We start from the raw sequence: 24,471 nt of genomic DNA, 5'->3' as shown, positions 1-24,471 counted from the left end.
CGCAGCGCCGGGCTGGCGATGGTGGAGGGCGGAGGGCGCGGCGAGGCGGTGAGCGGGGGGGGGATCGGGGGCACGCGGGGACGGGGGGGGGGCCCGGGGGGGGGGGGGGGGGGGGGCAGGGCTCGGGGGCGCCCAGGGCCGGTCCGTGGGCGCCGGGAGGTGTGGGGGGCACTGAGGGGTCGGGGCTCCTCAGGGCGCCGGGGCTGCGTGGAGCGTGGGGGGCGGTTGGGGTGAGTGGGGCACAGGGGGCTCCATAGGGGCACGGTGGGGGCTCTGCGGGGTTGTGGGGCTCCGTGGGGCACAGGGGGCTCCATGGGGTGTGAGGGTTTAATAGGGCATGGGGGCTCCAGAGGGGGAGTGGAGAGGCTCCGTAGTGGGCTCAGTAGTGTGGGGGGTTCCATAAGGTGAGGGGCTCTGTAGGTCGTGGGGGCTTTCTGGGTGTGTAGGGGGCTCTAGGGGGCATGATGGGCTCTATGGGGCACGGGGGCTGTATGGGTCATGGGGGCTCTGTGGGGCACGAGGGTCTCCATGGGACACGGGGGCTCCTTGGGCTGGGCAGTGCTGGCACTCCTCCCAGCCCACAGTAAGCCGTGCCCTCGCCCCACGGTCACTCAGCATCCGCCCTGCCGCACACCACGGGATGGGGGGCCGGGGGGGGGGTCTGACGTCTCCCGCCGCAGGGCAGCGCAGCATGGCGGGGTTCCGGATCCGGCCGTACCGCGACGAGGACTACGAGGCGGCGCGGGAGGTTTTCGCCACCGCCATGAGCGAATACGCGCCGGCGCTGTGCCTGCACGTCCTGCGGCAGCCCTGGGTGCTGCTGGTGCTGGGCTGCGTCTTCTGCCTGCTGCTGGCCAGCGCCCGCTCCCTGCTGCTGCCCGTGCTGGCGCTGACGCTGCTGCTGGCGCTGGGCCGCCAGGCGTTGGGCCGCGCGTGGCGCGCCTACATCGAGCGCTGCCTGGCGGCCGACCTGAGCGACATCCGCGGCGCCTACATGGACGAACCCGGCGCCCGCTTCTGGGTGGCGGAGGCGGACGGCCGCGTGGTGGGCACGGTGGGCGTCCGGCCGGCGGGGGAGGCCGGGCTGCTGGCGCTGAAGCGGATGGCGGTGCGCAAGGATCACCGCGGCCGGGGCGTCGCGACGGCGCTGGGACGCGCGGCGTTGGGCTTCGCGCGGCAGCAGCGCGGCTGCAGGGCCGTGGTGCTCAACACCATCATGCTGCAGCACGAGGCGAGAGCCCTCTACGAACGCCTGGGGTTCCGCCGGCAGAGCCGCTACGTCCTGCCCACCGCCTACGGCCGCCTGGCCAACTGCACCGTCACCACCTACCGCTACGAGCTGCCCTGAGCGGCTGCCGGAGCGGCGCCGTGGCGAGGAGGAACTCCGTGCCCAAAAAGCGCCGGTGGTATTTCGCGGGGATGCGGGGACGGCCGTGCCGTGCGGCTGACGCTGCCCAGCGGGGGCCTTCATCCTGCGAGGCTGAGCCGTGCTGGTGACGCCCCTGGGGACGCGGGGATCCCTGTGCCGTGAGGATGAGCGGTGTGAACGGAGCCCGGCGGGGATCCTCATCCCGTTTGGCTGAGCCATACGAACTGCCCATGGGATCCTCAAGCCGTGTGGACGGTGCCCCGTGATCCTCATAGCGTGGCTGAGTCATGCAGGCTGGCAATGCCCCGTGGGGGTGCGGGGACCCTCGTGGTGCCAGGCTGGGGCCGTGCCCCCCTCCCCACCCCCAGCCCCGCTGCTCCCCGGGGAACCACGACACCACCACGCCCCCCAGCTGAGCGGGGACCCAAACACGGACCCCCGGCCGTGTCCCCTCGACGTGTGGATTCCCGCCTGCCCCCCTTAACGCTGCAGTAATTAAAGAGCATCGGAGCGCTGCCCGCCGGATCGCAGTGTGTGCCTACCCCCCCACTCCTCCCCCACGACTCCCACCCCCAGCTCCACTGGGCAGTGACGGCCTTTGCTCGTCGGTTTAAAGGTGCTGAGCCCTGTTACGCACGGCGGCCCCGCAGCGCAGCACTCCCGCAGCAGTGGGCAAAGCCTCCGGGGGGCGGACGTGGGGCTGGGGGCTCGCAGCTCCCCGTGGGTTGAATTCCTCCCGCCGCCGAGCATCGCTCGCCGCTGCCCGGCCCTGCGCACCGGTAAGGGAAGCGGAGGGGTGCGGGATCCGGCGGCGGAGCGGCTGCTGGAGGGGGGAAGGGAAAGGAGAGCGGGACGGCGGTGCGGGACGGCGCTCGGGCTGCGCGGAGCCACGCACACGTCGTGCGGGGCGCACCGGGGGGCGGCGGAGCTGAGGGAAGCCCGGGTCCGGCTGCGGGGTCTCCGGTAGGGCAGCGCTGGGCCCCGGCGGGACCCCGGGGCTGCGGCATCCCCGGGCTCGGCCCCGTCCGCGGCTCCCGACCTCGGCACGGGCTCTGAATGCCGGGCGCTGAAGCGGCTCGGCCCCCCCGCGAGCGCGGGCACAAAGCCCAGCAGTTCCTCGTTGCTTGCAGCGCGTGCTGCCTCGCCCGTGCCCCTTTGCCCCCGTTGCAATCCTTCGGTGCCTGCTTCCCTCCCCGTGCCCCTTTGCCCCCGCCGTCTCCGCCGGCTCCTGGCTGGGCAGCGCTGCTTCCCCCCTCGTCCCACCCTGCAGCCCTCAGGGCTTTGGGCACCCCGGGCCCTGCTGCCTCCTCCCGTCTCTGTTCTCCAGCCTCATCTGCTTCTATCTCATCCATTACCGCCTCGAGCTGCCCGGCTGCCCATAGGGCCTTCCCTGTTCCTTTAGCGCTGAGAAATAAACAAAGACCATGGGAAGGGTGTGATGAGCGTGCCGTGGATGTGCACAGAATCACAGAATCACAGCATCACAGAATGGCCAGGGCTGGAAGGGACCTCAAGGATCATGAAGCTCCAACCCCCTGCCGCATGCAGGGCCACCAACCTCCACGTTTAATGCTAAACCAGGCTGCCCATCCAACCTGGCCTTGAACACCTCCAAGGACGGGGCATCACAGCCTCTCTGGCAGCTGTTCCAGCCCCTCACTGCTCTCTGGGTAAAGAATTTCCCTCGATGTCCGACCTCAATCTCCCCTCCCTCAACTTCAAGCCATTTCCCCTCATTCTACACATATCAACCCTTTCCAGGAGTTGATTCCCCTCCCCTCTGCAGGCTCCCTTTAGGTATTGAAAGGCTGCACTGAGGTCACCCTGCAGCTTCTCTCCTCCATGCTGAACAGCCCAGCTCCCTCAGCCTGTCCTCATAGTGGAGGTGCTGCAGCCCCCTGCTCATCTTTGTGGCTCCTCTGCCCCCTCTCCAACAGCCCCCTGTCTTTTTTGTACTGCGGGCTCCACACTTGGACGCAGTGCTGCAGATGGGGCCTCCCAGGAGCAGAGCAGAGGGGGACGATCACCTCCCTGTCCCTGCTGGCCGCCCCTCTGCTGATGGAGCCCAGGATCCCATTTGCTTTCCGAGCTGCAGGAGCTGCACTGCTGCCTCATATGAAGTTTTTCATCTATCAGGACCCCCAGGTCCTTCTCTGCAGGGCTGCTTTCAAGCACCGCTCCATCCAGCCTGTATGGATGCCTGGGATTCCTGTGGCCCAAGTGCCAAACTCTGCACTTTGCCGTGTTGAACCTCATCAGGTTCACCTGGTTTCACCTTTCCAGCCTCTCCAGGTCCCTCTGCATGGCATCCCTTCCTTCAACCGTGTCGACCTCACCGCTCAGCTCGGTGTCATCAGCAAATTGCTGAGGGTGCACTCGATTCCTACATTGCTGTCATTGATGTTAAAGAGCACCAACACAGAGCCCTGGGGGACGCCGCTGGTTACCGGCCTCCACCTGGACACAGAGCCATTGCTGAGCACCCTCTGTCTGCGGCCTTTCAACCAGTTTCTTATCCATCGAGTGGTCCACCCATCAAATCCACATCCCTCCAGTTTGGAGATGAGGATGTGGTGGGGGACGCATGTCGTGGCTGTGCCCGTGTGTGGCTTCGTGCCTCCATGTGGCTCATGCCCACGCCGTGAGCTCAGCCCAGCACGGCTCCTCCGTAGCCCGGAATGGGGTCACCGCACTGCAGCCGCACACTGTCGGTGCTGGGGGGCTTTTGGGGGCCTGCCGGACCTCTTGCTGTGCCCCCACCAGCACTACTGTGCTGTGTCAGTGCAGTGTGGGCAGGGGAAGGCGGTTGGTGTGCGGGGCAGGAGGACGCGGGGCAGTGGCTGGAGGTGGATGAACCTCACCGACATCCTCGGGGTCATCAGGCAGGGGCTGCAGCCCATCTGGATGCAGGGCAGTGGGTGCGGAGGCTGGAAGGGAGTCAGGCAGGTTTGCAAAGGCACCGTTTGATCGCAGGACGAGGTGCTGGGCTGTGACCCACGGGATCCTCATCCCATGTGGCTGAGCTGTGTGCACAGTGCCCCATGGGGATCTGCATCCCGTTTGGATGAGCCGTGCTGGTGAACCCCTATGGGGACACGGGGACCCCTGTGCCATGAGGCTGAGCTGTGTGGACCGAGACGCACGGGGACCCTCATCCCATGTGGGTGAGCCATACGGACGTCCCATGGCACCCTCGTCCCATGTAGCTGAGCCCTGTGGGCGATGCCCCACTAGGACCCTCATACCACACGGCTGAGCCTCGCTGGTGACACCCTATGGGGACACGGGGACCCTTGTGCTGCGTGATGCCAGGCTGGGGACGTGCCCCCCACCCCCACCCCCAGCCCTGCTGCTTCTCAGTCCCAGGGGGGGGGCTCAGCCTCCCTGGGGAGCCTCAAAAACCCAACGCCCCCCAGCTGAGCTGGGACCCACACAGGGACCCGGGCCGTGTCCCCTCGCTGAGCTGGGGTCGGATTCGTGCCTGATCCCCTTAACGCTGCGATGATCAAAGAACATCGGAGCGCTGCCCGCGGGGTCAGTGTCTGCTTACCCATCTCCCCACCCCGCCTTCCCCGCTGCTCCTTCGGCAGTGACGGCCTTTGCTCGTCGGTTTAAAGGTGCTGAGCCCTGTTACGCACGGCGAACCCGCAGCGCAGCACTCCCGCAGCTGGGCAAAGCCTCCGGGGAGCGGACGTGGGGTGAGGGGCTCGCAGCTCCCCGTGGGCCGAACTCCCCCCGCCGCCCGAGCATCGCTCGCTGCGCTGCGCTCGACCCCGGTCCCCACGGGGGCGCTGCGGGATCCCGGCTGCTCGCGGGGCTGCGGGCCCGGCTCGGTGCTGCGGGACCGCCGCTGCCCGTCCGCCGCTGCCCGGCCCTGCGCACCGGTAAGGGAAGCGGAGGGGTGCGGGATCCGGCGGCGGAGCGGCTGCTGGAGGGGGGAAGGGAAAGGAGAGCGGGACGGCGGTGCGGGACGGCGCTCGGGCTGCGCGGAGCCACGCACACGTCGTGCGGGGCGCACCGGGGGGCGGCGGAGCTGAGGGAAGCCCGGGTCCGGCTGCGGGGTCTCCGGTAGGGCAGCGCTGGGCCCCGGCGGGACCCCGGGGCTGCGGCATCCCCCGGCTCGGCCCCGTCCGCGGCTCCCGACCTCGGCACGGGCTCTGAATGCCGGGCGCTGAAGCGGCTCGGCCCCCCCGCGAGCGCGGGCACAAAGCCCAGCAGTTCCTCGTTGCTTGCAGCGCGTGCTGCCTCTCCCGTGCCCCTTTGCCCCCGTTGCAATCCTTCGGTGCCCGCTTCCCTCCCCGTGCCCCTTTGCCCCCGCCGTCACCGCCGGCTCCTGTCTGGGCAGCGCTGCTTCCCCCCTCGTCCACCCCGGGCCCTGCTGCCTCCTCCTGTGTCCCGACCAGGGGATGGCAGAGGGAGCTTCTCCAGAGCCCCCCCGGGAAGGGAGACCTGCAGCCCCCTGCCTGCTGCTCCTCCTTCCTGCCCAGAGACCCCCTGGTACAGCTACAGCTGCAGCCCTGAGCTCACTTGGCTGCTCCAAGTGCTTGGGGTGAGGCACAGATTGCTCAGAGAGATGTTGGGTGCCCCATCCCTGGTGACATTCAGGTCAGGCTGGAGTGGCTCTGAGCGCCTGATGGAGCTGCGGGTGGCCCTGTTCTTTGGGAGGGGGTTGAACCATCCTCTGGCTTCTGTGAAGGTCCCTTCCAGCTCAAACCACAATGCGACTCTATGAAGGTTCCCTCCAACCCCAACCATTCTCTGCTTCTGACCTGCAGGCCACAGTGCCCATGGCTCCGTACCGCATCCGGCTGTACCGCGACGAGGACTACGCTGCCGTGCGCTCCCTGTTTGCCCACGGCATCATCGAGCACGCCCCGGCCATCTACAGGCATATGCTGCGCTCCACACGGGTGCAGCTGGGGCTGCTGGCCCTGTTCACGGCCGTGCGTGCCACAGCTGGCAGCTGGTTGCTGGCACTGGCAGCCGTGGCGCTGGTGCTGGCGGCCGCCTGGCCCGTGATGCGCTCCTTCAGCACGTCCTACGTGCAGGAGGCGCTGATCACTGATCTGTGCGACATCGACAGCAGCTACATGCGGGCGCCCGACTCCTGCTTCTGGGTGGTGGAGGCCGACGGGGCGGTGGTGGGAATGGTGGCTGTGGCCCCGCCACAGGACCCGGCTCAGTGCGGGGAGGCCCTGGAGCTGAAGCGGATGTCGGTCAGCAAGAATCACCGCGGCCACGGCATCTCCAAGGCGCTGTGCGGGGAGGTGCTGCGCTTCGCCCAGGCGCGGGGCTACAGAGCTGTGACGCTGTACACATCCATAGTGCAGGTGGTGGCTCAGCGGCTGTACGAGAAGCAGGGCTTCAGGAAGGTGGGTGCCAGCAGCCCCTCGCTGCTTGCCAGCCTGGTCTCCTTCCAGATCTTCTATTACCGCCTCGAGCTGCCCGGCCGCCCATAGGGCCTTCCCTGTTCCTGTAGCACTGAGAAATAAAGAGAGACTGTGGGAAGGGTGTGATGAGCGTGTCGTGGATGCCATGTGGCCGTTCCTGTGTGCAGCACCGTGCCTCCACGTGGCCCCTCACCGTGAGCTCGGCCCAGCATGGCGCTGTGCTGCTCTGTCCATCCCCAGGGCCTGCCCAGCCCAGCATGGCATCACTGCCCCATGGCTGCCCACAGTCGGTGCTTTTGGGGTCTGCTGGGCCTCACGCTGTGCCCCCACCAGCAGCGCTGTGCTGTGTCAGTGTGGAGCTGCAGGGCAGGGCCTGTGGGTGGCAGGAACACTGCTGTCCCAGAACGTAGGAACAGATTCCCACTGAGCTCCGTGCACAGGGGTGTGAGTGGGGACGGGGGGTGTGAGCTGGTGGTTGGGTGAGACCGACCGCAGGACACGGGCTGGGGACAGGAGGGGACGGAGCCTGCGCTGGGATGGCGGCGGCGGCGGCCTTATTCAAGATGGCGGCGTTTCCCCTTCCTTCTGGTCCTGCCATCACTCAAGATGGCGGCGTTTCCCCTTCCCTCTGGTCCTGCCCTCACTCAAAATGGCGGCGCTTCCCCTTCCCTCTGGTCCTGCCCTCGCTCAAGATGGCGGCCGCCGTAGCGTCGGTCGTCACGGAGCGGGCGGAAGCGCAGCTGAACTGAACCCGGCCGAGCCGAGCTGAGCGGAGCCGCCGGGAGGGCTCGGCCCCGGCCGGCACCATGGACTGCTACACGGCCAACTGGAACCCGCTGGGCGAAGAGGCCTTCTACCGGTGAGGGGGGCTGAGCCTCGTGGGGGCGATCTGGGCCTAGTGAGGCAGGTCTGGGGCCTGGGCGTGGGGGGTCCCGGGGCCCGGTGCAGGGCTAGGATTTGTTCAGGGCTCCGGTCTTCGGGCCCTAGCACCCCCCTTATTGCTCTGCACTGTCCGTGTGTCTGTTCGTCTGTCCGCTCACCTGCCCGCAGCAAGTTCGAGCTGTACACCATGGAGTGGGGCCTGAAGGAGGAGCTGCGGGACTGCTTGGTGGCAGCCGCCCCGTACGGCGGGCCCATAGGTAGGGCCGGGACCCCGCGGGGCCGGGCGGGACGGTGCGCCTAACAATGGCCGGGGGGCCGCAGCCGGCTCAGGGGCCGCTCCATCCCAACCGCAGCTCTGCTGAAGAACAACGCCAGGAAGGAGAAATCCCCCAGCGCCCGCCCGCTGCTGGAGATCTACTCGGCCTCGGGGCTGCTCCTGGCCAGCGTCCCGGTGAGTGCCTGAGCGGGGCTGGCGGAATCCAGCTGCGCTGGGTCTGCTGCCACCCTGTCCCCAAGGCTGTGCCCCGTGCCCTTCCTAGAGGTGCACGATGTTCCTCGAGATGGCCCTGCCCTGGCCGCGGCCCTTGGAGGATGCTGAGCTGCGCCCCTGGTGGCACTGAGCCCTGGGCGGGAGGGTGGCTGTGGAGCTCTGTGTGCCCAGAGTTTCCACCTGGTGCTGCAGGTTCGTGGCTGGGCTGTGAGACCGGCTGCCGCCTCAGCCTGTGTGCCTTGGGGCAGCTCCTTTGGGCTGCCTGCAGGGAAGCACAGTGCTGCCATGCGTCCTCAGCATCTCCAGCTTTCAGGAGTCACCACTGTGCACTTCTTGCAGCCCCTGAAAGCTTCGGTTTGGCAGCTGCTCAAAAGCAGCGCTGCGTTGCAAGGGTGCTGGGAGTCTGCAGGGAGAGGGAGGCACCCAGACTGGGAAGAAGAGCACGGGGTGGGGATGGGGAAAGCAGCACTGGAGCTGTGGGAGTGTCCTCCCTTACCCACTGTCTAGAGCTGGGGAAGATACAGGAGGGGTAAGCTGTTGTGCCTGCAGGGGGCTGCAGTCAGGGGCACCAGAACTGCAAATGCTGAACTGCAGCCACTGGCATCGTTTGCATCTCCCAGAGGGGCAGCTTGGCGGCCAGGAGGTGAGCAGCAGACGCTGATCAGTTTCCTGCTTGCAGTGGAAGAGTGGCCAGCTGGTGCAGCTGGGCTGGACAGCCAGCGAGGACCTGCTGTGCATCCAGGAGGATGGCACTGTTCTCATCTACAACCTCTTCTGCGAGTTCAAGCGTCACTTCAGCATGGGCAACGTGAGTGGGGCGGGGAAAGAAGGGCTGGGGACTCGTCACCGTGAGGTCCACACAGTTGGATTTGTGCGTTGGAGAAGTGCTGCAAGGCCTCCCTGAATGATGCCAACCCAGTAGGGCCGAGAGCTCCCCCAGCCTCTCTGCAGAGCTCTTCCTTTGGGTGTGAGCTGGCACGTGTCCCACAAGCACAGGCACACGACCTTTATCTGCTGGGATGCTGCTGGCTGCACGGCACAGGGCTGGGCCGTCCTCCCTGGGACAGTTTTGCCCCCAGAGCCCCGGTGCCTCTCTCCCAGCAGCATGGTGCCGTGCCCCGATGCCCCAACCTGGGCCCTTCTTCCCCGTGGCACAGGAGGTGCTGCAGAACCACGTGCTGGAGGCGAAGGTCTTCCACACGGAGTACGGCACCGGCGTGGCCATCCTCACTGGAGCTCACCGCTTCTCGTTGACCACCAACATCGACGACCTGAAGCTGCGCAGGATGCCCGAGGTGCCAGGTGCGTCTCCTCCCCCGCTGCTCCTCGCTCTGCCTGCCATGGGGTCCTGACGTTGGTCCCTGCAGGTCTGCAGAAGCCACCCTCCTGCTGGGCTGTGCTGACCCAGGACAGAGTGACCGTCGTCCTGCTGGCGGTCGGTCAAGACCTGTACCTGCTGGACAACACCTCCTGCTCTGTGGTGGTGAGTGAAGCCACGGCAGCACCGATGGGGAGCGGGGCGATCTGCAGCTTCCAGTGCTTCCTGGCGGCTCCTTTCCCCACACCCTGGCCGAGGACAAAGCCATGGAGATGAGGCAGATGCAGCACGGCAGGGGACGGCCACGCTCTGTGCAGCTCTCAGCCCCTTCGTGCTGCGTCCCTGACCATCCCCGTCCTTTTCCTCACCCCAGACACCCCCTGGCATGAGCCCCTCCGCAGGGGCCTACCTGCAGATGGCCGTGTCCTTCAACTACCGCTGCCTGGCGCTCTTCACTGACACTGGCTACCTGTGGATGGGGTTGGCCACGCTCAAGGTGAGCGCCCCTTTCCCTCCCCGCCGCTTGGTGTCGGTGGGAGCCCGCCCTGCTCTGTGCTCCCCCACTGCCTCTCGCAGACCTGATGGCATCCCAGCAGTTTCTCCTTACGTGCCTGTGGACGCTGCAGCCCCATCTTGCTGCTGTTCACAGGCATCTGTGCTCTGCCATCAGAAAACCCACTCTTTTTGCACCCAGTTTTATACAATACTCCTCACTTTTTCCAAATCCACATTTTACTGGCCTTGTGTCTTCCGTTCTATGTCCAAATACCTCCCAAATAAACAGGCTGCTCCTAATTACTCTTTCCACACCAGATTCTGTTGCATCCATGCCTGAACTTGGTGGTTCTGATATTGTTTTGTAGCAGGCTCAGCCATGTTACTGTAGCTGGCGTGGCCACTCAGGTACAAGTGGTCCATTGTGGTTCACACTGTGATGTGCTGGTTGCCTTCCGTACTCTTTGAAGCAAATCAACGTTCTTTGGACTTGGTTCATTATTTTGGTCTCAGTTGAGCACAAGCAACTTGCTTTATGTACAGGTGGGCTGCTTGCCGGAGCGGTGGCTGGAAGTTTACAATGATTGTTTGCATGGGTTGATAGTGATCAAACAAGGGGGAAACGGGAGGTTTAGGTTGGATGTTAGGAGGAAGGTTTTTGCACAGGGTGGTGAGGCACTGGAACAGGTTGCCCAAGGAGGCTGTGGATGCCCCATCTCTGCAGGCATTCGAGGCCAGGCTGGATGTGGCTCTGGGCAGCCTGGGCTGCTGGTTGGTGACCCTGCACATAGCAGGGAGTTGGAGCTGGATGAGCGCTGTGCTCCTTTGCAACCCAGGCCATGCTGGGATTATGAAAGTTTCTCATGCTCAGTCTAACTACTGCACGACATCCTCGACCTTTGTCTGCAGCAGCCACGGCGCTGGCTCCCTCTGGGGCTGCAGAAGTGGCCAGGTGCTTCTGCAGGACGCCCGTGCAGCTTGCTGCCTCCTCAGTGCATGGTTCCTCCTTCTCCTCCTCAACTCTTCTCTTTCCTTCTGCAGGACAAGCTCTGCGAGTTCAACAGCACCATCCGCTCCGCACCCAAGCAGATGGTTTGGTGAGCATCTTCCTGACCTTCCCCCTCTCTGCTTTGGGCTGCACCTTCTCTGCACACCTCCATGTGCTCGGCCCTTTGCAGGCCCCCTTTGGCTCCGTGGCTGTGCTGGGGGTCATCCCTCAGGTCCCCACTCCAGGTGCAGGGCTGGGTGGGCTCTCCCTGACCGCGCTGGGGCTCCCTGCAGGTGCACGCGTCCCCGCAGCCGGCAGCGCGCCGTGGTGCTGGCCTGGGACCGGCAGCTGATGGTGGCTGGGAATTCCACGGAGTGCATCCGGTATCCTTTGGGGAGGACGGGCCGTCGCTCCTGCTGGGCGCCTCCTCGGGCCACCGCTGGTGGAAACCACTCCTCTGTTGGTGCCCCCAGACCCTTGGTTCTCTTCTCTGACTTTCCTGGTGGAGAGCAACCCGCCTCCCTCCCAGCTCGGAGAGCAGAGCTTGGCCACAAGAGCCCCTGCGGCTGGTAGGGCTGTGCCAGAGCCCCCCGCTGAGTGCCCAGGGCTGAGAGCCGTCACAGTGGGACAAAAGTTCCTTCAAAGTGCCTGGAAAGAAGGGTCACGATGCGTGGCCCTTTGGGGATGGGCGATCAGGGGTTTGTTCTGTGCCATCCCTGTGGCTGACCTGCTGCTGGTAGAGCCGGGCTGCAGCCAGCAGCTGCTTTCTTCCCACGAGCCCTTAGCGAGAGGCACAGATTTGTCCTGGATGAGGACTCCTACCTGGTGCCGGAGCCAGATGGGGTCCGGATCTTATCCCGCACCTCCCATGAGTTCCTGCACGAAATCCCAGGTGAGGCCATCCCAGCCCTGCAGAGGGAGGGCACTGGCACAGGGTCTCGGGTCCCAGAGCTTACAGAAGGGTTGGGTGGGAGCAGTGCCTGGCTGGGTGCATCTGGGCTGGGGCAGCCTCTCATGCTGGCTTTTATTTTTTAACCCCCTTTCTGCAGAAGCCAGCCAGGAAATCTTCAAAATCGCTTCCATGGCACCAGGAGCACTCCTGCTGGAGGCACAGAAGGAGTACGAGGTTTGGCACCCCGTTCTGCTTCACACCTGCCTCCTCCCTTGGGCTGCCCCAATGCAAACCCAGCATTACATCCAGTGTGATGGGAAGGGGGTGGCCTGGAGGTCCCTGCGGGGGCACGGTGCTGCTGTGCAGGCAGTGCAGGCAGCCCCTGCTGTCCCTGGGTTGCTGGGGCTCCAGGCGCCCGACACTCACCCTGGCTGCAGTGTCCCATGTCCCACAGCTCACTTAGAGGCTGTGCTTCCCTGCAGAAGGAGAGCCAAAAGGCAGATGAGTACCTGAGGGAGATCAAGGACCAGAAACTGCTCCCAGAAGCAGTGAGCCAGTGCATCGAGGCAGCCGGCTATGAGCATGAGCCAGAGACCCAGAAGTCCCTGCTGCGGGTGAGTGAAGAGGGCACATGGGGGCTCTGGGTGAGGCTGAAGCTGTTCCCCTCCTGCTGGAGGCTCTCCCAGGGCCCGTCTCATCCCCAGATCCCACACTGGTCTCCTCTTGCAGGCAGCCTCCTTTGGGAAGTGCTTCATCGACAAGTTCCCCCCGGAGAGCTTCGTTCGCATGTGCCAGGACCTGCGGGTGCTCAACTCCATCCGGGACTACCAGATCGGCATCCCCCTCACCTTCACCCAGTATCCTCCGTGGGGCAGGCAGGAGGGCCGACTGTGGAGTCTGGCAGGCAGTGCGAATCCCCTGCCATCAGTGCCAGCCTTGGCCGGGGAGCTGGGATGTAACAGGATGGGGAGGGGCGGCCTCAGATCAGCCGGCCCCGCGGTGCTCGGCTGCAGCTTGCACCCTGGGCCCCAGAGCAGGGTCAGCCTCTTGCACTCACTGCACGCTGCTGTGCCCAGCCCCCTGCCTGTGATGCTGAGCCAGCCCTGAGCTCAAGTGCCAGCCGTGGAGGTGCTGCCAGGAGGGGGTGGGCACCCAGCACGCGTTGCCTGCGCTCCGCAGGGTCCGAGATGCCCTTGACTGTTGTGCAGATACAAACGACTCACCATCGAGGTCTTGCTGGACAGGTAAGGTTTGCTCCAAACCGGGTTTGATAGCCCTGTCCCTGAGCAGCCCAGGCCGTGCCCAGCCCTGCTGCGGTATCTGTGCAGTCTCTGCTCCCCCGGCCGGTGGCTGAGTGAGCTCTGAGAGCTTGGGACCCCCCTGAGGCCGGCTGAGCTGCACGGCTGCTCGCACAGCACGCTGCTGAGCCCCCCTGTGCCCTCCAGGCTGGTCCTGCGGCGGCTCTACCCCCTGGCCATCCGGATCTGTGAGTACCTGCGCCTCCCGGAGATCCAGGGCGTCAGCCGCATCCTGGCCCACTGGGCCTGCTACAAGGCAAGGAGGGAAGGCTCTGGGGGTCCTGTGCCGTGTGGGGCCGTGCTGACTGCTCCACTCCGCTCTAGGTGCAGCAGAAGGACAAGTCTGACGAGGAGGTGGCTTATGCCATCAACCAGAAGCTGGGTGACACGCCAGGCATCTCCTACTCTGAGATCGCTGCCCGGGCGTACGACTGCGGCAGGACAGAGCTGGCCATCAAGGTCTGTGGCACGTGCTGGGGTGGTGGCACCAAGGGCTCGGGGCGACACTGGCTGCGTGCTGACACCCTCTGTGGTGGCCTCAGCTGCTGGAGTACGAGCCACGCTCCGGGGAGCAGGTCCCACTGCTGCTGAAGATGAAGCGGAGCAAGCTGGCCTTGAGCAAAGCCATCGAGAGCGGGGACACAGACCTGGGTAAGGGGCAGGGCTGCGGCTCCTGCACACACAGAGGGGTCCTGAGGCAGGAGGGACCCCGCAGAACCCAACACCGAGGGGTCTGCCTGCATCCAGGCAGCAAATCTCTCTTGGGAGGGACTTGGAATCCAGGGAAGGCCATTCATGGCTTAGTACTGATGGGGCGGTGGGAGCTTGAGCCCTGCAGGGCAAGGGGGGAGCAAAGGGCTCTGCCCTGCACGTGGATGCACGCTCACAACCCTTGCAGAGCTGAGGACTGGCTGAGTGTCCCAGCAGTGCTGCCCTGGGCAACTGTGCTGGGGAAATGTCCTCGTCCCCTGTCCTCAAATGCTCCTTCTGCCCCAGTCTACACCGTCGTGCTGCACCTGAAGAACGAGCTGAACCGTGGCACCTTCTTCATGACGCTGCAGAACCAGCCGGTGGCTCTGAGCCTCTACCGCCAGGTGAGGGCTGCCAGCCGTGTGCAACCTGGCTGAGGGCATCCCACAGAATGGCCGGGGTTGGAAGGGACCTCAAGGATCACGAAGCTCCAACCCCCCGCCACAGGCAGGGTCACCAACCTGCCCATTTCATACTACACCAGGCTGCCCAGGGCCCCATCCAGCCTGGCCTTGAACACCTCCAGGGATGGACGGGGCATCACAGCCTCTCTGGGCAGCTGTTCCAGCACCTCGCCGCTCTCATAGTAAAGAACTTCCCCTGACATCCAGCCTAAATCTTCCCAACCCCTGCGTGCTCTGCCCACAGTCCCCACTTCCTTGGCTGGGGACCTGGGAGCCATGTGATGCGGCAGATGCAGCTCACTGTACCTGCGAGCCCTCACCTCCACCTATTGCTTCCCAGTTTTGCAAGCACCAGGAGCGAGAGACGCTGAAGGACTTGTACAACCAGGATGACAACCACCAGGAGCTCGGCAACTTCCACGTCCACTCCAGCTACTCAGAGAAGGTCTGTGTCTGGCAGCATGGGAGGAGCGTAGTGAAAGAGCTGGGGCTTGTTGCCCTGGGGCCCTGTGTTGGAAGTCATCAGCCCCTCCTGTATGCGATGGAGAGCTCCAGCTCCCCCCAGGGTGAGGAGGGGTCCAGCTCTCTGCCCATCTTGTGTGATGATCACGGCAGGGCATCATCGAGCCCCTCAGCCCAGTGGAAGTCCTGCCCTGTGCCCTTGCAGTGCAGCATCTGTGTTGCCGTGGGGTGATGTGTCTGTTTTCTGTCTCCAGCGCATCGAAGGGCGGGTGGGAGCCCTGCAGAATGCTGTGGATGAGTACTACAAGGCCAAGAACGAGTTTGCTGCCAAGGTGAGCGTGACCAGGGCTGCGAAGAGCAGCTCCCCCGCTCTCAGTGCAGCTGGGCAGCTCTGGGTTCATTGGGATCACAGCTGCTGTATGGGTTACCGGGTGGGACAGTGCTGTCATTTGCTGGGTCAGAGACCCTTCAGTCTGGTGCTTTACTCCACAGGCCACAGAGGATCAGATCAAGCTCCTGCGGCTCCAGCGACACCTCCAGGAGGACTTTGACAAGCCCTACCTCGACCTCTCTCTGCACAACACTGTCTCCACTCTGATCCAGGACGGTCACCACAAGAAAGCTGAGCAGCTGTACAGGGAGTTCAAGATCCCCGACAAGCGGTGGGTCTGGAATGAGGGCAGCGCTGGACTGCAGCTATGGGTCACAGCTTTGGGGGCACAGTTGGTTTTTCCTGCTGCCCCACATGGGCGTTAAGGCGGGGGCTGCAGCGTGCTGGCAGCCATAGGAGCTGTTCTCCTGGTGTCCCCAGGTACTGGTGGCTGAAGATCAGTGCCCTGGCCACCCGCGGGGACTGGGAGGAGATGGAGAAGTTCTCCAAGAGCAAGAAGTCGCCCATTGGGTACCTGGTAAGAGCTTTCCTCACTGGAGGAGGACCTGTCCACCCTCCCTGCCAGCCCTTCTTTCTGTCCACACTCAGTGCTGTCCTTGAGGAGGCTGTGGGCTGGACCGCGCTGTGGGGCTGAGCTGCCCTGGGGGGAGTCTGGTGTGGGACAGCAGGCTCCCTTCACCCCACTCCTCTCCTCCTCAGCCCTTTGTGGAGATTGCTGTGAAGCACCACAACCGCTATGAGGCCAAGAAGTACGCGCCCCGTGTCACCCCTGAGCAGCGGGTCAAGGCCTTCATCCTTGTGGGGTACGTTGGTTGTCTGAGCCTGGGGGGGCAGGAAGAAGCCGGAGGGATGGCTGGGGCTCACGGCAGCAGGGGGATCGTGGTGCAGCAGCACTCCCAGGGCTGTGGGCTTGGGGTGCTCAGGAGGGATAAGGAAACACTCCTCCTTCTGCTGCCAGTGGGGGCAGCCCTGCACCTACAGCCCTGTTTTCTCACCCTAACCTTATCTCACTGCGGGGTGGGAAATGGTGCCTTCAGCCCCCGCTTTGCCCCCAGGGACCTGGAGCAGGCGGCTGACGCTGCCATCGAGCACAAGAACGAGGCTGAGATGAACCTCGTCCTGTCCAAGTGCTCTGCCGCCACTGACAGCGCCGTGATGGAGAAGCTGAACCGGGCTCGTGCTCAGCTCCTCAAGAAGTGAGCCCCAGTGCTCCCCTCCTGCTGGGGGGGCAGGAGCTCAGCTCCCCCTCTCCTGAGCTCAGGCCCCTCGTTGAGAGCACGTTGCTGCAAGGAGGGGTCCGTGGCTGGGAGCACTGCGGCAGCGCTATGCTGTGGCTGCCGGCAGCTCCCTGCCCTCTCCTCCTGTCCCCCCTTCAATTCTTGGTCAATAAAGAGCGAGAGCCTGCTGTGCTGCGTCCTGGTGCGGAAACGACCCCCGGGAGGCATGTGGGCCCTGGGGGGCACGGAGCGATGAGGCGTGGAGATGTGCTGGGGGGGGGGGGGGGGTCCCGCGGGCTCCCAGGGAGCGCTGGGGCGCCTCGCGGCAGATAACTGCCCTGCGTCCTCCCGGCCGCCAGGGGGCGCTCTGCACTGCACGGAGCCGCTGTAACCGCCTCCACCCGCCTTGCCGCAGGCGCGGGGCGTTGTGGGGCGGCAAGATGGCGGCGCTCAGCGCAGGGCGGACTGCGGTCACGGTGAGGGGCTGCGGGGGGCGGTGCGGGGCGCGGCGTGGCGGTGCGGGACCGGGTTTGGATGCGGGCTCCGGGGTCGGCCGGGAGGAGCGCGGTGCGCTGGGGTCGCTCCGCCGCCGTTTAACCGCCGCTCTCCCCTCAGGGCCTCCTGCGCGCCCCGCGCGGCTTCTGCCGGCCTCTGGGCGCCTCCGCCGCGCTGCAGCAGATCCCGCGGGCCAAGGTGAGTGCGCGGCCGGATCTGCGGCCCGGAACGCCGTCGTTCACAGTCTGACGGCCTCAGCGACTTCTGCTTTTGTGTCCCATTGTAACAACTGGGGGGTCGTTAGCGTAGAGCAATAGGAGATCATGCACCGCCGTTACCATTAGGCGTTGAGGGAGGAGCGCAGTGCGTGTGGCTCACAGCGATATGAGGCACAGGGTCAGCACTGAGATTGCTTTCCCCTGCACTGCAGCTCGGGCTGTGCTCCCTCGTTTGGTGACCACAGAGATGATCGGGGCTGCAGCACTGATTACAAAGGCAGGCTGAGGGAGCTGGGCTCGTTCAGCACGGAGAAGAGAAGCTGCGGGGTGAGCAAAGTGCAGCCTGCAGTGCCTGAAGGGAGCCTGCAGCCAGGAGGGGAGGCAGCTCTGTGCAAGGGGAGATGGCAGCAGGACGAGGGGAAACAGCTGGGAGCTGAGGGAGGGAAGAACGAAGTTGGATGTCATGGGAAGTTCTTTAGAGAGAGAGAGGTGAGGTGCTGGAACAGCTGCAGAGAGGCTGTGATGCCCCGTCCATCCCTGGAGGTGTTGGAGGTTGGATGGGGCCCTGGGCAGCCTGGGCTGCTGTGCAATGGGGAGGTTGGTGGCTCTGCCTGTGGCGGGGGGTTGGAGCTTCGTGATCCCTGCTGTCCCTTCCAACCCGGGCCATTCTCTGATTCTGTGTCTCTGTGTGACTTTGTCCCTTCCCATCACCATCCACGCTCTACAGTCAGTTCTGTGAGGTCACTGCTGGCTCTGCAGGGAATTAGGAGCTAAAGAAGCATGGATTAGTAGAAGCACTGTGTAAAAATAGGTGCCAGCTGAGTGGGAGGGCGATGGTGGTGATGGGGAGTGGCTCAGGAATCACCTCTGAGACCAACTCTGCTTCATACATTCAGGCTTGGTTTTCAGCACAGAAGGGTGGATGGTGATGGGACAAGGGGGAATGGCTTTAAACTGAGCCAGGGGAGGTTTGGGTTGGATTTTAGGAGGAAGTTTTTTGTACAGGGTGGTGAGGCAGTGGAACAGGTTGCCCAAGGAGGCTGTGGATGCCCCAGGATTCAAGGCAGGCTGGATGTGGCTCTGGGCAGCCTGGGCTGCTGGTTGACCTGCACGCAGCAGAGGGTTGGAACTGGATGAACACTGTGCTCCTTCTCAACCCAGGCCATTCTGGGATTCTGCAATAAGCTTGGGGTGCTTTAATGAGGTGTGCAATTAGCAAAAAGCAGCAGGGCAGCGTCAGCACACAGCAAGATGGGGCTTCACATGGGCAGATGAGGTGATCCTGCAGACGAGAGTAGAGGCGAAGGAACACTTAGTAAAGCAGCAGTGCACTGTGAGCTGCAGCAGCGAGTGCTCCTGTGTGTGCAGAGGGGCAGCAGAGCAGGGGATGCTGTGTGAGGAAGGGTCTGGGGTGGCAGTGGGGCAGGGGCTGCGTAATGAATGACTGTGCGAAGGGTGCAGACGTCCTGCGTGCTGTCAGCGACCTTCCTCTGCCTTCCTGCATGCGGGCTGGGGATGGCATGGGATTACCTGGGAGTGTCGTTTTCTCTCCTTGCAGTCAGAAAATGCAAAGTCAGAGAGCACCTTCCAGGTCACCATGCTGCCTGGGGACGGCGTGGGCCCGGAGCTGATGCACGCCGTCAAGGAGGTGTTCAAGGTAACGTCTGCCGCCTCTTGGAGCAGCAGGGCCAAGGGTGGCAGCTGCAGAACTGCTTAGAGGTGCTGCTGAGCCGGGGGGGCAGCCTGCCTGCATCCTGCAGCCTGGGTTGTGAGCAGCCTGAGGTGTTTCCCTTGCCTAGAAAGGTTCAGCTTCTTGCAAACGGTTCGTTCTTCATGGCGAAGGCATTGCCAGCTGTGAGTCAGGGCAGGAGTGAGAATTGAGCAGCATTCTGCTGCAGAGTGGGTTGGTCACAGAATGGAGAACAAACAGCGTTGTCTGCTGTGTTAGAAAACCAAAATGACCCCGAGGGCAGGGAGTGCTGATGTGAGAGGTGGCAGAAATGCCACTGTGCCGCCATTTCAGTCCCAGCTGAGATGCAAGCAGTGAGCTGAGGTGCAGCACGTTGCCTTCGGTTCGCTCTCCTCCCCCAGGAGCTTCTGCCTGGTGGAATTTCGTGCCTCAACGCTCTGAGCCCCGCGGTCGTTTGCCTCCTGTAGTGTGTTGGAAAGGACCCTGCTGAGGCTGTTGCCCTTTGTGTGTGGTGCAGGCTGCCAGCGTGCCCGTGGTCTTCGATGAGCACCACCTGAGTGAGGTGCAGAACATGGCCTCGGAGGAGAAGCTGGACCAGGTGGTGGACTCCATGAAGGAGAGCAAAGTGGCCCTTATAGGTGAGGACCTGCACTCGCTGCCTGTCCAGCAAGGAGAGCTGCACCAATCTCAGAAGCTGTAGGTGCTTTCGGAGGGCAGGAAATGCTTCTCTTTAACAAAGAAGCAGTTTACCTCTTCTTGTGTAGCTCATCAATGCAGAGGTTATATCCAACTTCTGCTTCTGAAAGGAGACCTCCTGGCGTGGCCTGCAGAAACAAAGGGCCTCATCTGGGTCCATGTAATGCAACTGCATCTTTGTCCTGTCCTGGGCTTTGTGGAAAGCCTCCCTTCCCTGCTGCCCTTTCACCCGGGTTCGGATTTGTCCCGAGCAGCTGTCAGTGCACTCTGTGTTCTTACTGCTCGCTGTTGTCCCTGCAGGCAAGATCCACACCCCCATGGAGTACAAGGGAGAGCTGGCTTCTTACGACATGAGACTGAGGTGAGCCCAGCACCTTGGCTTGGCTGCTGGGGCTGGGAAGGGACACAGCACCAAGAAATGGCTTTGCACCGGCCCTGGTGCTGTGGCACTGAAGCGGGGCTGAAGGAGAGTGCAGGGCAGATGGGTCCACGTGTCACCAGGGAGCCAGAGATCCTGAGGAGCTGCGGCTGGGAGCTGCCTCTTCTGAGTGCCACCCCACTGCCTGGGGGCCTTCGGAGGGGAGGGAGGTGGCAGAGCAGTGGGCGCAGTGAGCCAGCTCTGCGTCCTTGAGATCAAGGGTAGCTGGAGCAGTGGCTATGTGACACCCCAGGGGACAGCTTGCAGTTTGCACCGTGCCTTGCTGGCACCCCCAGCGCCTGCCAGGAGCAGCCCCTGCTCCAGGAATAGCTCGTGGTCAAGTGCTGACTGCTGCTCTCCTGTTGCAGGCGCAAATTGGACTTGTTTGCAAACGTCGTCCACGTGAAGAGCCTGCCGGGCTATAAGACACGTCACAACAACCTGGACCTCGTCATCATCCGTGAGCAGACGGAGGGGGAGTACAGCTCTCTGGAGCACGAGGTACGAGAGCCACCTTGAGCTGCTGCTGGCCTCACAGGGGGGGATCTGGTGGGCTGTGGGCCTCTCCTCAGTGCCTGGGCACACAGGGCTTCCCACGTTGCTCAGTAGCACCCAGCACTGCCCAGCACTGCCCAGCAACACCCAGCAACGCCCAGCACTGCCCAGCAACACCTAGCAATGCCCAGCACTGCCCAGCAATGCTCAGCAATGCCCAGCACTGCCCAGCAGTGCCCAGCAACACCCAGCAGTGCCCAACAACGCCCAGCAATGCCCAGCAGTGGCAGATGGGTGCAAGCAGTTGGTGATCTGGGCGCACGCAGACAGCGGCAGGCACGCTGGTGGGCTGCAGGAGGGGTCAGGCCTGAAAAAAGGCCCTGTGGGAGTTGAGGGAGCTCTCACTGAGCGATCCAGCAGTAGGCAGAGGCTCCTGGTTGGTGCCACAGGGCACCGGGCTGCCAGCAGTGCAGCTGGGTGAGGCAGGGCTGCAGGATGTGTCCAGCTGCTCACAGCTCCCTTCACGTGCAGAGCGCCAAGGGGGTCATCGAGTGCCTGAAGATCATCACCAGGGCCAAGTCGCAGCGCATCGCCAAGTTCGCCTTTGACTACGCCACCAAAAAGGGCCGCTCCAAGGTGACAGCTGTGCACAAAGCCAACATCATGTGAGTGCTGTGGGGCCGCTGTGGGGCACGGCTGCCTGCAGGCCTTGCTGCTCTCGGTCCCCTCGCAGCGATGCCAGATGCTGGTGTGGCTCCAGAGAGGCCGGGCATTTCCTGGCAGCTGCTCTTCCCCTCTGCGCGGCCTCATGGCTGGCACAGGCCTTACTGAGGCCTGAAAGCTGTCAGCTGAGCAGGAAAAACCTCCTGCATGGGAGGCAGCTCTGTGTGCTCCCCCGGGCTCTGACTTCACCGCTTTGTTTCTGCAGCACGAGCTGCCCTGGGGCTGCCTGCCCCCCTCCCTGCTGTGCTGGGACGCCGACTGCTGTTGGATGCTCACTTTGTAGTGCTTTCAGTGCTGTCCTGCAGAACCCTCACGGTGTGTACTCTGTCTCTCAGGAAATTGGGTGACGGGCTCTTCCTGCAGTGCTGTGAGGAAGTGGCAGAGCTCTACCCCAAGATCAAGTTTGACACCATGATAATTGACAACTGCTGCATGCAGGTGAGGATCCCGCTTCCTTACCCAGAGCCGTTCTGCACCTCCAGCTGCTGCTCTGCCTGCTGGGCCAAGGGATAAAAAGCTGACACCTGAGGAGTGCTGCTGCTGTCAGCTGCCAGGTCTGGGTGCTTCCTTGTGTCCTGGCCCGAGGTCTGCTGCTTGCAGGAGGGAGCACAAACTGGGCTCCCCGGGCCTTTCCCTGCTCTCCACCAGCTGAGGGCAGGAGCTGCAGGGCTGATGTCTGGGGCCTGCAGCTGATGCCTGGGCTGGGCCCGCAGCATCTGATCTGTCTCAGCTGTGCTCCCCGCCGTTACTGACTGCATTTCAGGCTGTCCCTGTGGTTCTGCTGTTGCACAACTCGCAGCCCCTGCCTTCCTGCTGTCGGCGCTGAGCGCTGCGCAGGGCTCACATCTTCCCTTCCCTCCGCGCAGCTGGTGCAGAACCCCTACCAGTTCGACGTCCTGGTGATGCCAAACCTCTACGGGAACATCATCGACAACCTGGCTGCCGGTTTGGTGGGCGGTGCAGGCGTGGTGCCCGGGGAGAGCTATAGCGCCGAGTACGCCGTCTTCGAGATGGTGAGGAGGCGGCCGCGCTCCCGGCGGCGCTGGAGCCGCTCTCTCTCGGCGGCGCTGGGGCCGCTCCGTCACCCGCTTGTCCTCCCCGCAGGGCGCCCGGCACCCCTTTGCCCAGGCCGTGGGCAGGAACATCGCCAACCCCACGGCCATGCTGCTGTCGGCCTCCAACATGCTGCGGCACCTCAAGTACGGCCCGGGGGCGGGGAGGGGGGCGGCGCTGCGTGCGGGGCCGGGAGAGGGGCTGGGAGCCGGGCTGGGAGCCGGGCTGGGAGCGGGGCTGGGAGCGGGGCTGGGAGAGGGGCTGGGAGCGGGGCTGGGAGCGGGGCTGGGAGAGGGGCTGGGAGCCGGGCTGGGAGCGGGGCTGGGAGCGGGGCTGGGAGCGGGGCTGGCGCTGAGCCGCGGCCGCCGTCCTCTCCACAGCTTGGAATTCCACTCCAACTTGATCTCGGACGCGGTGAAGAAGGTGATCAAAGTCGGAAAAGTGAGTGTTGGGTGAGCCGTGCGCGTGCCGCGTCCTGTGCGGGAGAGCTGGTGGTGCAGCGCGGCGCTGCGTTGTCCCTTAGGGACGGCGCCAACCTCTCGCCTCCCCTTCTCCACCCGAGGGACCGAATCAAAACCCTGCGTGTGTAGCTGTCGTGTAGAGCTGTAGTGAGCTGTAGCCAGCTGCAGTCAGCCCTTCTGCTTGTCTGGGTCTGCTGCCTTGGGATGCTCTAGCAGGGCTGGGGGACATCAGGTGGCCTCTTCGCAGCTTGCCCCCCTCTGGGCTCTGGCAGGGCACACAGAGGGAAGCTGCTTTCCTCTCTTCTCCTGTCCTCTCCCTTCTCTCAGTGATTTCGCTCAGTTCACAATCACGTTTCTCCCTTGTTTCTCCCCTTCCCTGTGTTGGATTTTTAGGTTCGGACGCGAGACTTGGGAGGTTACTGCACCACTTCTGACTTCGTCAAGTCTGTGATTGACAACCTGCACCCCCACTATGGTGCCTAGGAGCCCCACTCGCCCGCGGCGAGCCCTGGGACCTCACTGCGCCCTGCAGCGGCCTCCCCCACCGTAGTTTAAAGCCCCGCAGCCATTCCTTCTCCTGCCCTCGCCCTGGGCCTCAGGGGAGGAGGGGGCTCTCCTCTTCCCCAGCCCAGTGCCCACCCGGAGCCCCGGTGGCCGCATCTCCCTTCTCCCCACAGCCGAGCGGTGCCAGAGGAGGTGGCAGCCCCCAGGCACATCCCAGGCAGGCAGCTCTGCACAGCAGCGGGACCCGGGGTCCTGCCGACGTCTTTCCGTGCTCCCAGAGGCTTTAGCAATAAATAGGACCCCAGGGCTGAGGCCCTGCGCTGGGGGTGTGCGAGGGCAGCTGTTGGCTTGGAGCGTCCCGTGAGGCGCAGTGCTACGTGCAGCAAAGGGAGATGTGAGGTTTGCTCAGGAGCTGCCCAGGGTCGGCCCTGCGTCCTGTCCTTATGAGTGGCTGCTTGCTGAAGGCTGTCAGCTCAGCCCCCCCTTCCCAGGGCAGCAGCCGCTCGCAGCTCCCTGCCGCTCCTCCTGTGCCCAGCCATAGCAAGGTGGGGGTCAGCCTGTGCTGAGCCCTGCTGGCCCTGCAGGGGGATGAGGCTGCAGGAGCTCTTGCTGGGACCAAGGGAGGCTTTGCCCCACAGCTGCGTGTGTGAGCGAGCGTCTGGGACCCGCGTTTAACTAACTGTGCTTCGTGTTTTGTATGCAAATAAATGGGTCCGGTGCTCCCCCCGCCCTGCACCCGGCCCCGGTGCCGTTTCCCCACAGCCCTGCTTGCTGCCTGCATCCCAAATCACCCCATCGGGGCACGGCCGGCCCTGGGCTGCAGCTGGGACGCAACGCCCCCCCTTCAAGGAGCGCGCGGAGCAGCAGCCCAACGCTCCTCTCTTCCTTCAGCCGCCTCTTGGTGCAGCTGCTGGGAGCAGAGGAAGCTGCAGCCCTGCGTTCCGCTGGGGCAGGGGGCCGCGGTTGGGGTTCTGCAAGGCAGAAAGCGGCGGGGCTGAGCTGTAAAAGCATGGGCAGAGATCCGTAGGGACGGCGCACACGGAGCGGCGCTCGCCCGACCCCGGAGGGGCAAAGGAACGGCCGCAGCCCACGGCAGCTCAGCGCCTCTCCCTCCTCACTGACGCCGCCTTTTGTTGCAGGTGCGCACAGCAGACATGGGCGGATACGCCACGTGCCTGGATTTCACCCAAGCTGTGATTGGGGCCCTGGATGCGTAGGGCTGCTGCTCGGCCTCTGGCAGCCCTGCCGCTCCCGCTGCCTGCTCGGTAATTTATTGCTTCCCTGGAATAAAGCAGCCTCTGCAATGTAACGGTGCAGCGGGGGGGTGGGCAGCCTCGCCATCTCATCTCCCTGCTCCATCCCCACCTGTGTG

General features: G+C 64.2%; 4 protein-coding genes across 6 annotated transcripts; all 4 read left to right on the top strand.

Annotated features, from left to right (window-relative positions):
* The first annotated feature begins 18 nt into the window (after positions 1 to 18).
* On the top strand, positions 19 to 1,887 carry LOC122193454 (probable N-acetyltransferase camello). Its single transcript, XM_042894236.1, has 2 exons — positions 19 to 48; positions 681 to 1,887. Exon 2 carries the CDS (start codon positions 692 to 694, stop codon positions 1,346 to 1,348), a length of 657 nt encoding a protein of 218 aa, XP_042750170.1. The 5' UTR covers positions 19 to 48; positions 681 to 691; the 3' UTR covers positions 1,349 to 1,887.
* A 204-nt stretch (positions 1,888 to 2,091) lies between these two features.
* On the top strand, positions 2,092 to 6,877 carry LOC122193452 (putative N-acetyltransferase 8B). Of its 2 annotated transcripts, none has more exons than XM_042894235.1 (2): positions 2,092 to 2,148; positions 6,145 to 6,877. In XM_042894235.1, exon 2 carries the CDS (start codon positions 6,157 to 6,159, stop codon positions 6,826 to 6,828), a length of 672 nt encoding a protein of 223 aa, XP_042750169.1. In that variant the 5' UTR covers positions 2,092 to 2,148; positions 6,145 to 6,156; the 3' UTR covers positions 6,829 to 6,877. The 2 variants fall into 2 exon arrangements, with proteins under 2 accessions (XP_042750169.1, XP_042750168.1); XM_042894234.1 differs by lacking the exon at positions 2,092 to 2,148 and adding an exon at positions 5,203 to 5,253.
* Positions 6,878 to 7,450: 573 nt separating this feature from the next.
* VPS16 (VPS16 core subunit of CORVET and HOPS complexes) lies at positions 7,451 to 16,534 on the top strand. The gene is made up of 24 exons (XM_042894242.1): positions 7,451 to 7,618; positions 7,810 to 7,898; positions 7,995 to 8,092; positions 8,811 to 8,939; positions 9,289 to 9,433; positions 9,499 to 9,614; positions 9,823 to 9,945; positions 10,986 to 11,041; positions 11,226 to 11,315; positions 11,730 to 11,824; positions 11,982 to 12,058; positions 12,307 to 12,438; positions 12,554 to 12,681; positions 13,033 to 13,068; positions 13,270 to 13,378; positions 13,447 to 13,581; positions 13,665 to 13,773; positions 14,119 to 14,216; positions 14,617 to 14,721; positions 14,993 to 15,070; positions 15,231 to 15,400; positions 15,550 to 15,646; positions 15,829 to 15,932; positions 16,185 to 16,534. The coding sequence occupies exons 1-24, from the start codon at positions 7,566 to 7,568 to the stop codon at positions 16,327 to 16,329; spliced, it is 2,517 nt and encodes an 838-aa protein (XP_042750176.1). The 5' UTR covers positions 7,451 to 7,565; the 3' UTR covers positions 16,330 to 16,534.
* Positions 16,535 to 16,773: 239 nt separating this feature from the next.
* IDH3B (isocitrate dehydrogenase (NAD(+)) 3 non-catalytic subunit beta) lies at positions 16,774 to 24,408 on the top strand. Of its 2 annotated transcripts, none has more exons than XM_042894240.1 (12): positions 16,774 to 16,822; positions 16,962 to 17,039; positions 18,618 to 18,716; positions 19,267 to 19,387; positions 19,746 to 19,806; positions 20,232 to 20,364; positions 20,890 to 21,023; positions 21,417 to 21,519; positions 21,948 to 22,094; positions 22,186 to 22,280; positions 22,515 to 22,575; positions 24,239 to 24,408. In XM_042894240.1, the coding sequence occupies exons 1-12, from the start codon at positions 16,787 to 16,789 to the stop codon at positions 24,314 to 24,316; spliced, it is 1,146 nt and encodes a 381-aa protein (XP_042750174.1). In that variant the 5' UTR covers positions 16,774 to 16,786; the 3' UTR covers positions 24,317 to 24,408. The 2 variants fall into 2 exon arrangements, with proteins under 2 accessions (XP_042750174.1, XP_042750172.1); XM_042894238.1 differs by lacking the exon at positions 24,239 to 24,408 and adding an exon at positions 22,989 to 23,438.
* Positions 24,409 to 24,471: the final 63 nt, after the last annotated feature.

Source organism: Lagopus leucura, unplaced genomic scaffold, assembly GCF_019238085.1.
Source record: "Lagopus leucura isolate 7727_CA_CO unplaced genomic scaffold, USGS_WTPT01 252-1_obj-0_obj, whole genome shotgun sequence".
In the NCBI taxonomy this organism is placed as follows: Eukaryota; Metazoa; Chordata; class Aves; order Galliformes; family Phasianidae; genus Lagopus; species Lagopus leucura.
Note: the sequence above shows the minus strand (reverse complement) of the source record. Positions and strands in the feature narration are given on the sequence as shown.

Excerpts from the sequence above, each read along its gene's own strand:
- LOC122193454 (XM_042894236.1), top strand. The coding sequence starts at position 692 with ATGGCGGGGTTCCGGATCCGGCCGTACCGCGACGAGGACTACGAGGCG.
- LOC122193452 (XM_042894235.1), top strand. The coding sequence starts at position 6,157 with ATGGCTCCGTACCGCATCCGGCTGTACCGCGACGAGGACTACGCTGCC.
- VPS16 (XM_042894242.1), top strand. The coding sequence starts at position 7,566 with ATGGACTGCTACACGGCCAACTGGAACCCGCTGGGCGAAGAGGCCTTC. Across the intron at positions 7,899-7,994 it reads CCCGTACGGCGGGCCCATAG|CTCTGCTGAAGAACAACGCC; the intron begins GTAGGGCCGGGA and ends TCCCAACCGCAG. Across the intron at positions 9,434-9,498 it reads CAGGATGCCCGAGGTGCCAG|GTCTGCAGAAGCCACCCTCC; the intron begins GTGCGTCTCCTC and ends TGGTCCCTGCAG.
- IDH3B (XM_042894238.1), top strand. The coding sequence starts at position 16,787 with ATGGCGGCGCTCAGCGCAGGGCGGACTGCGGTCACG. Across the intron at positions 22,095-22,185 it reads AGTACGCCGTCTTCGAGATG|GGCGCCCGGCACCCCTTTGC; the intron begins GTGAGGAGGCGG and ends TCCTCCCCGCAG. Across the intron at positions 22,281-22,514 it reads AACATGCTGCGGCACCTCAA|CTTGGAATTCCACTCCAACT; the intron begins GTACGGCCCGGG and ends TCCTCTCCACAG.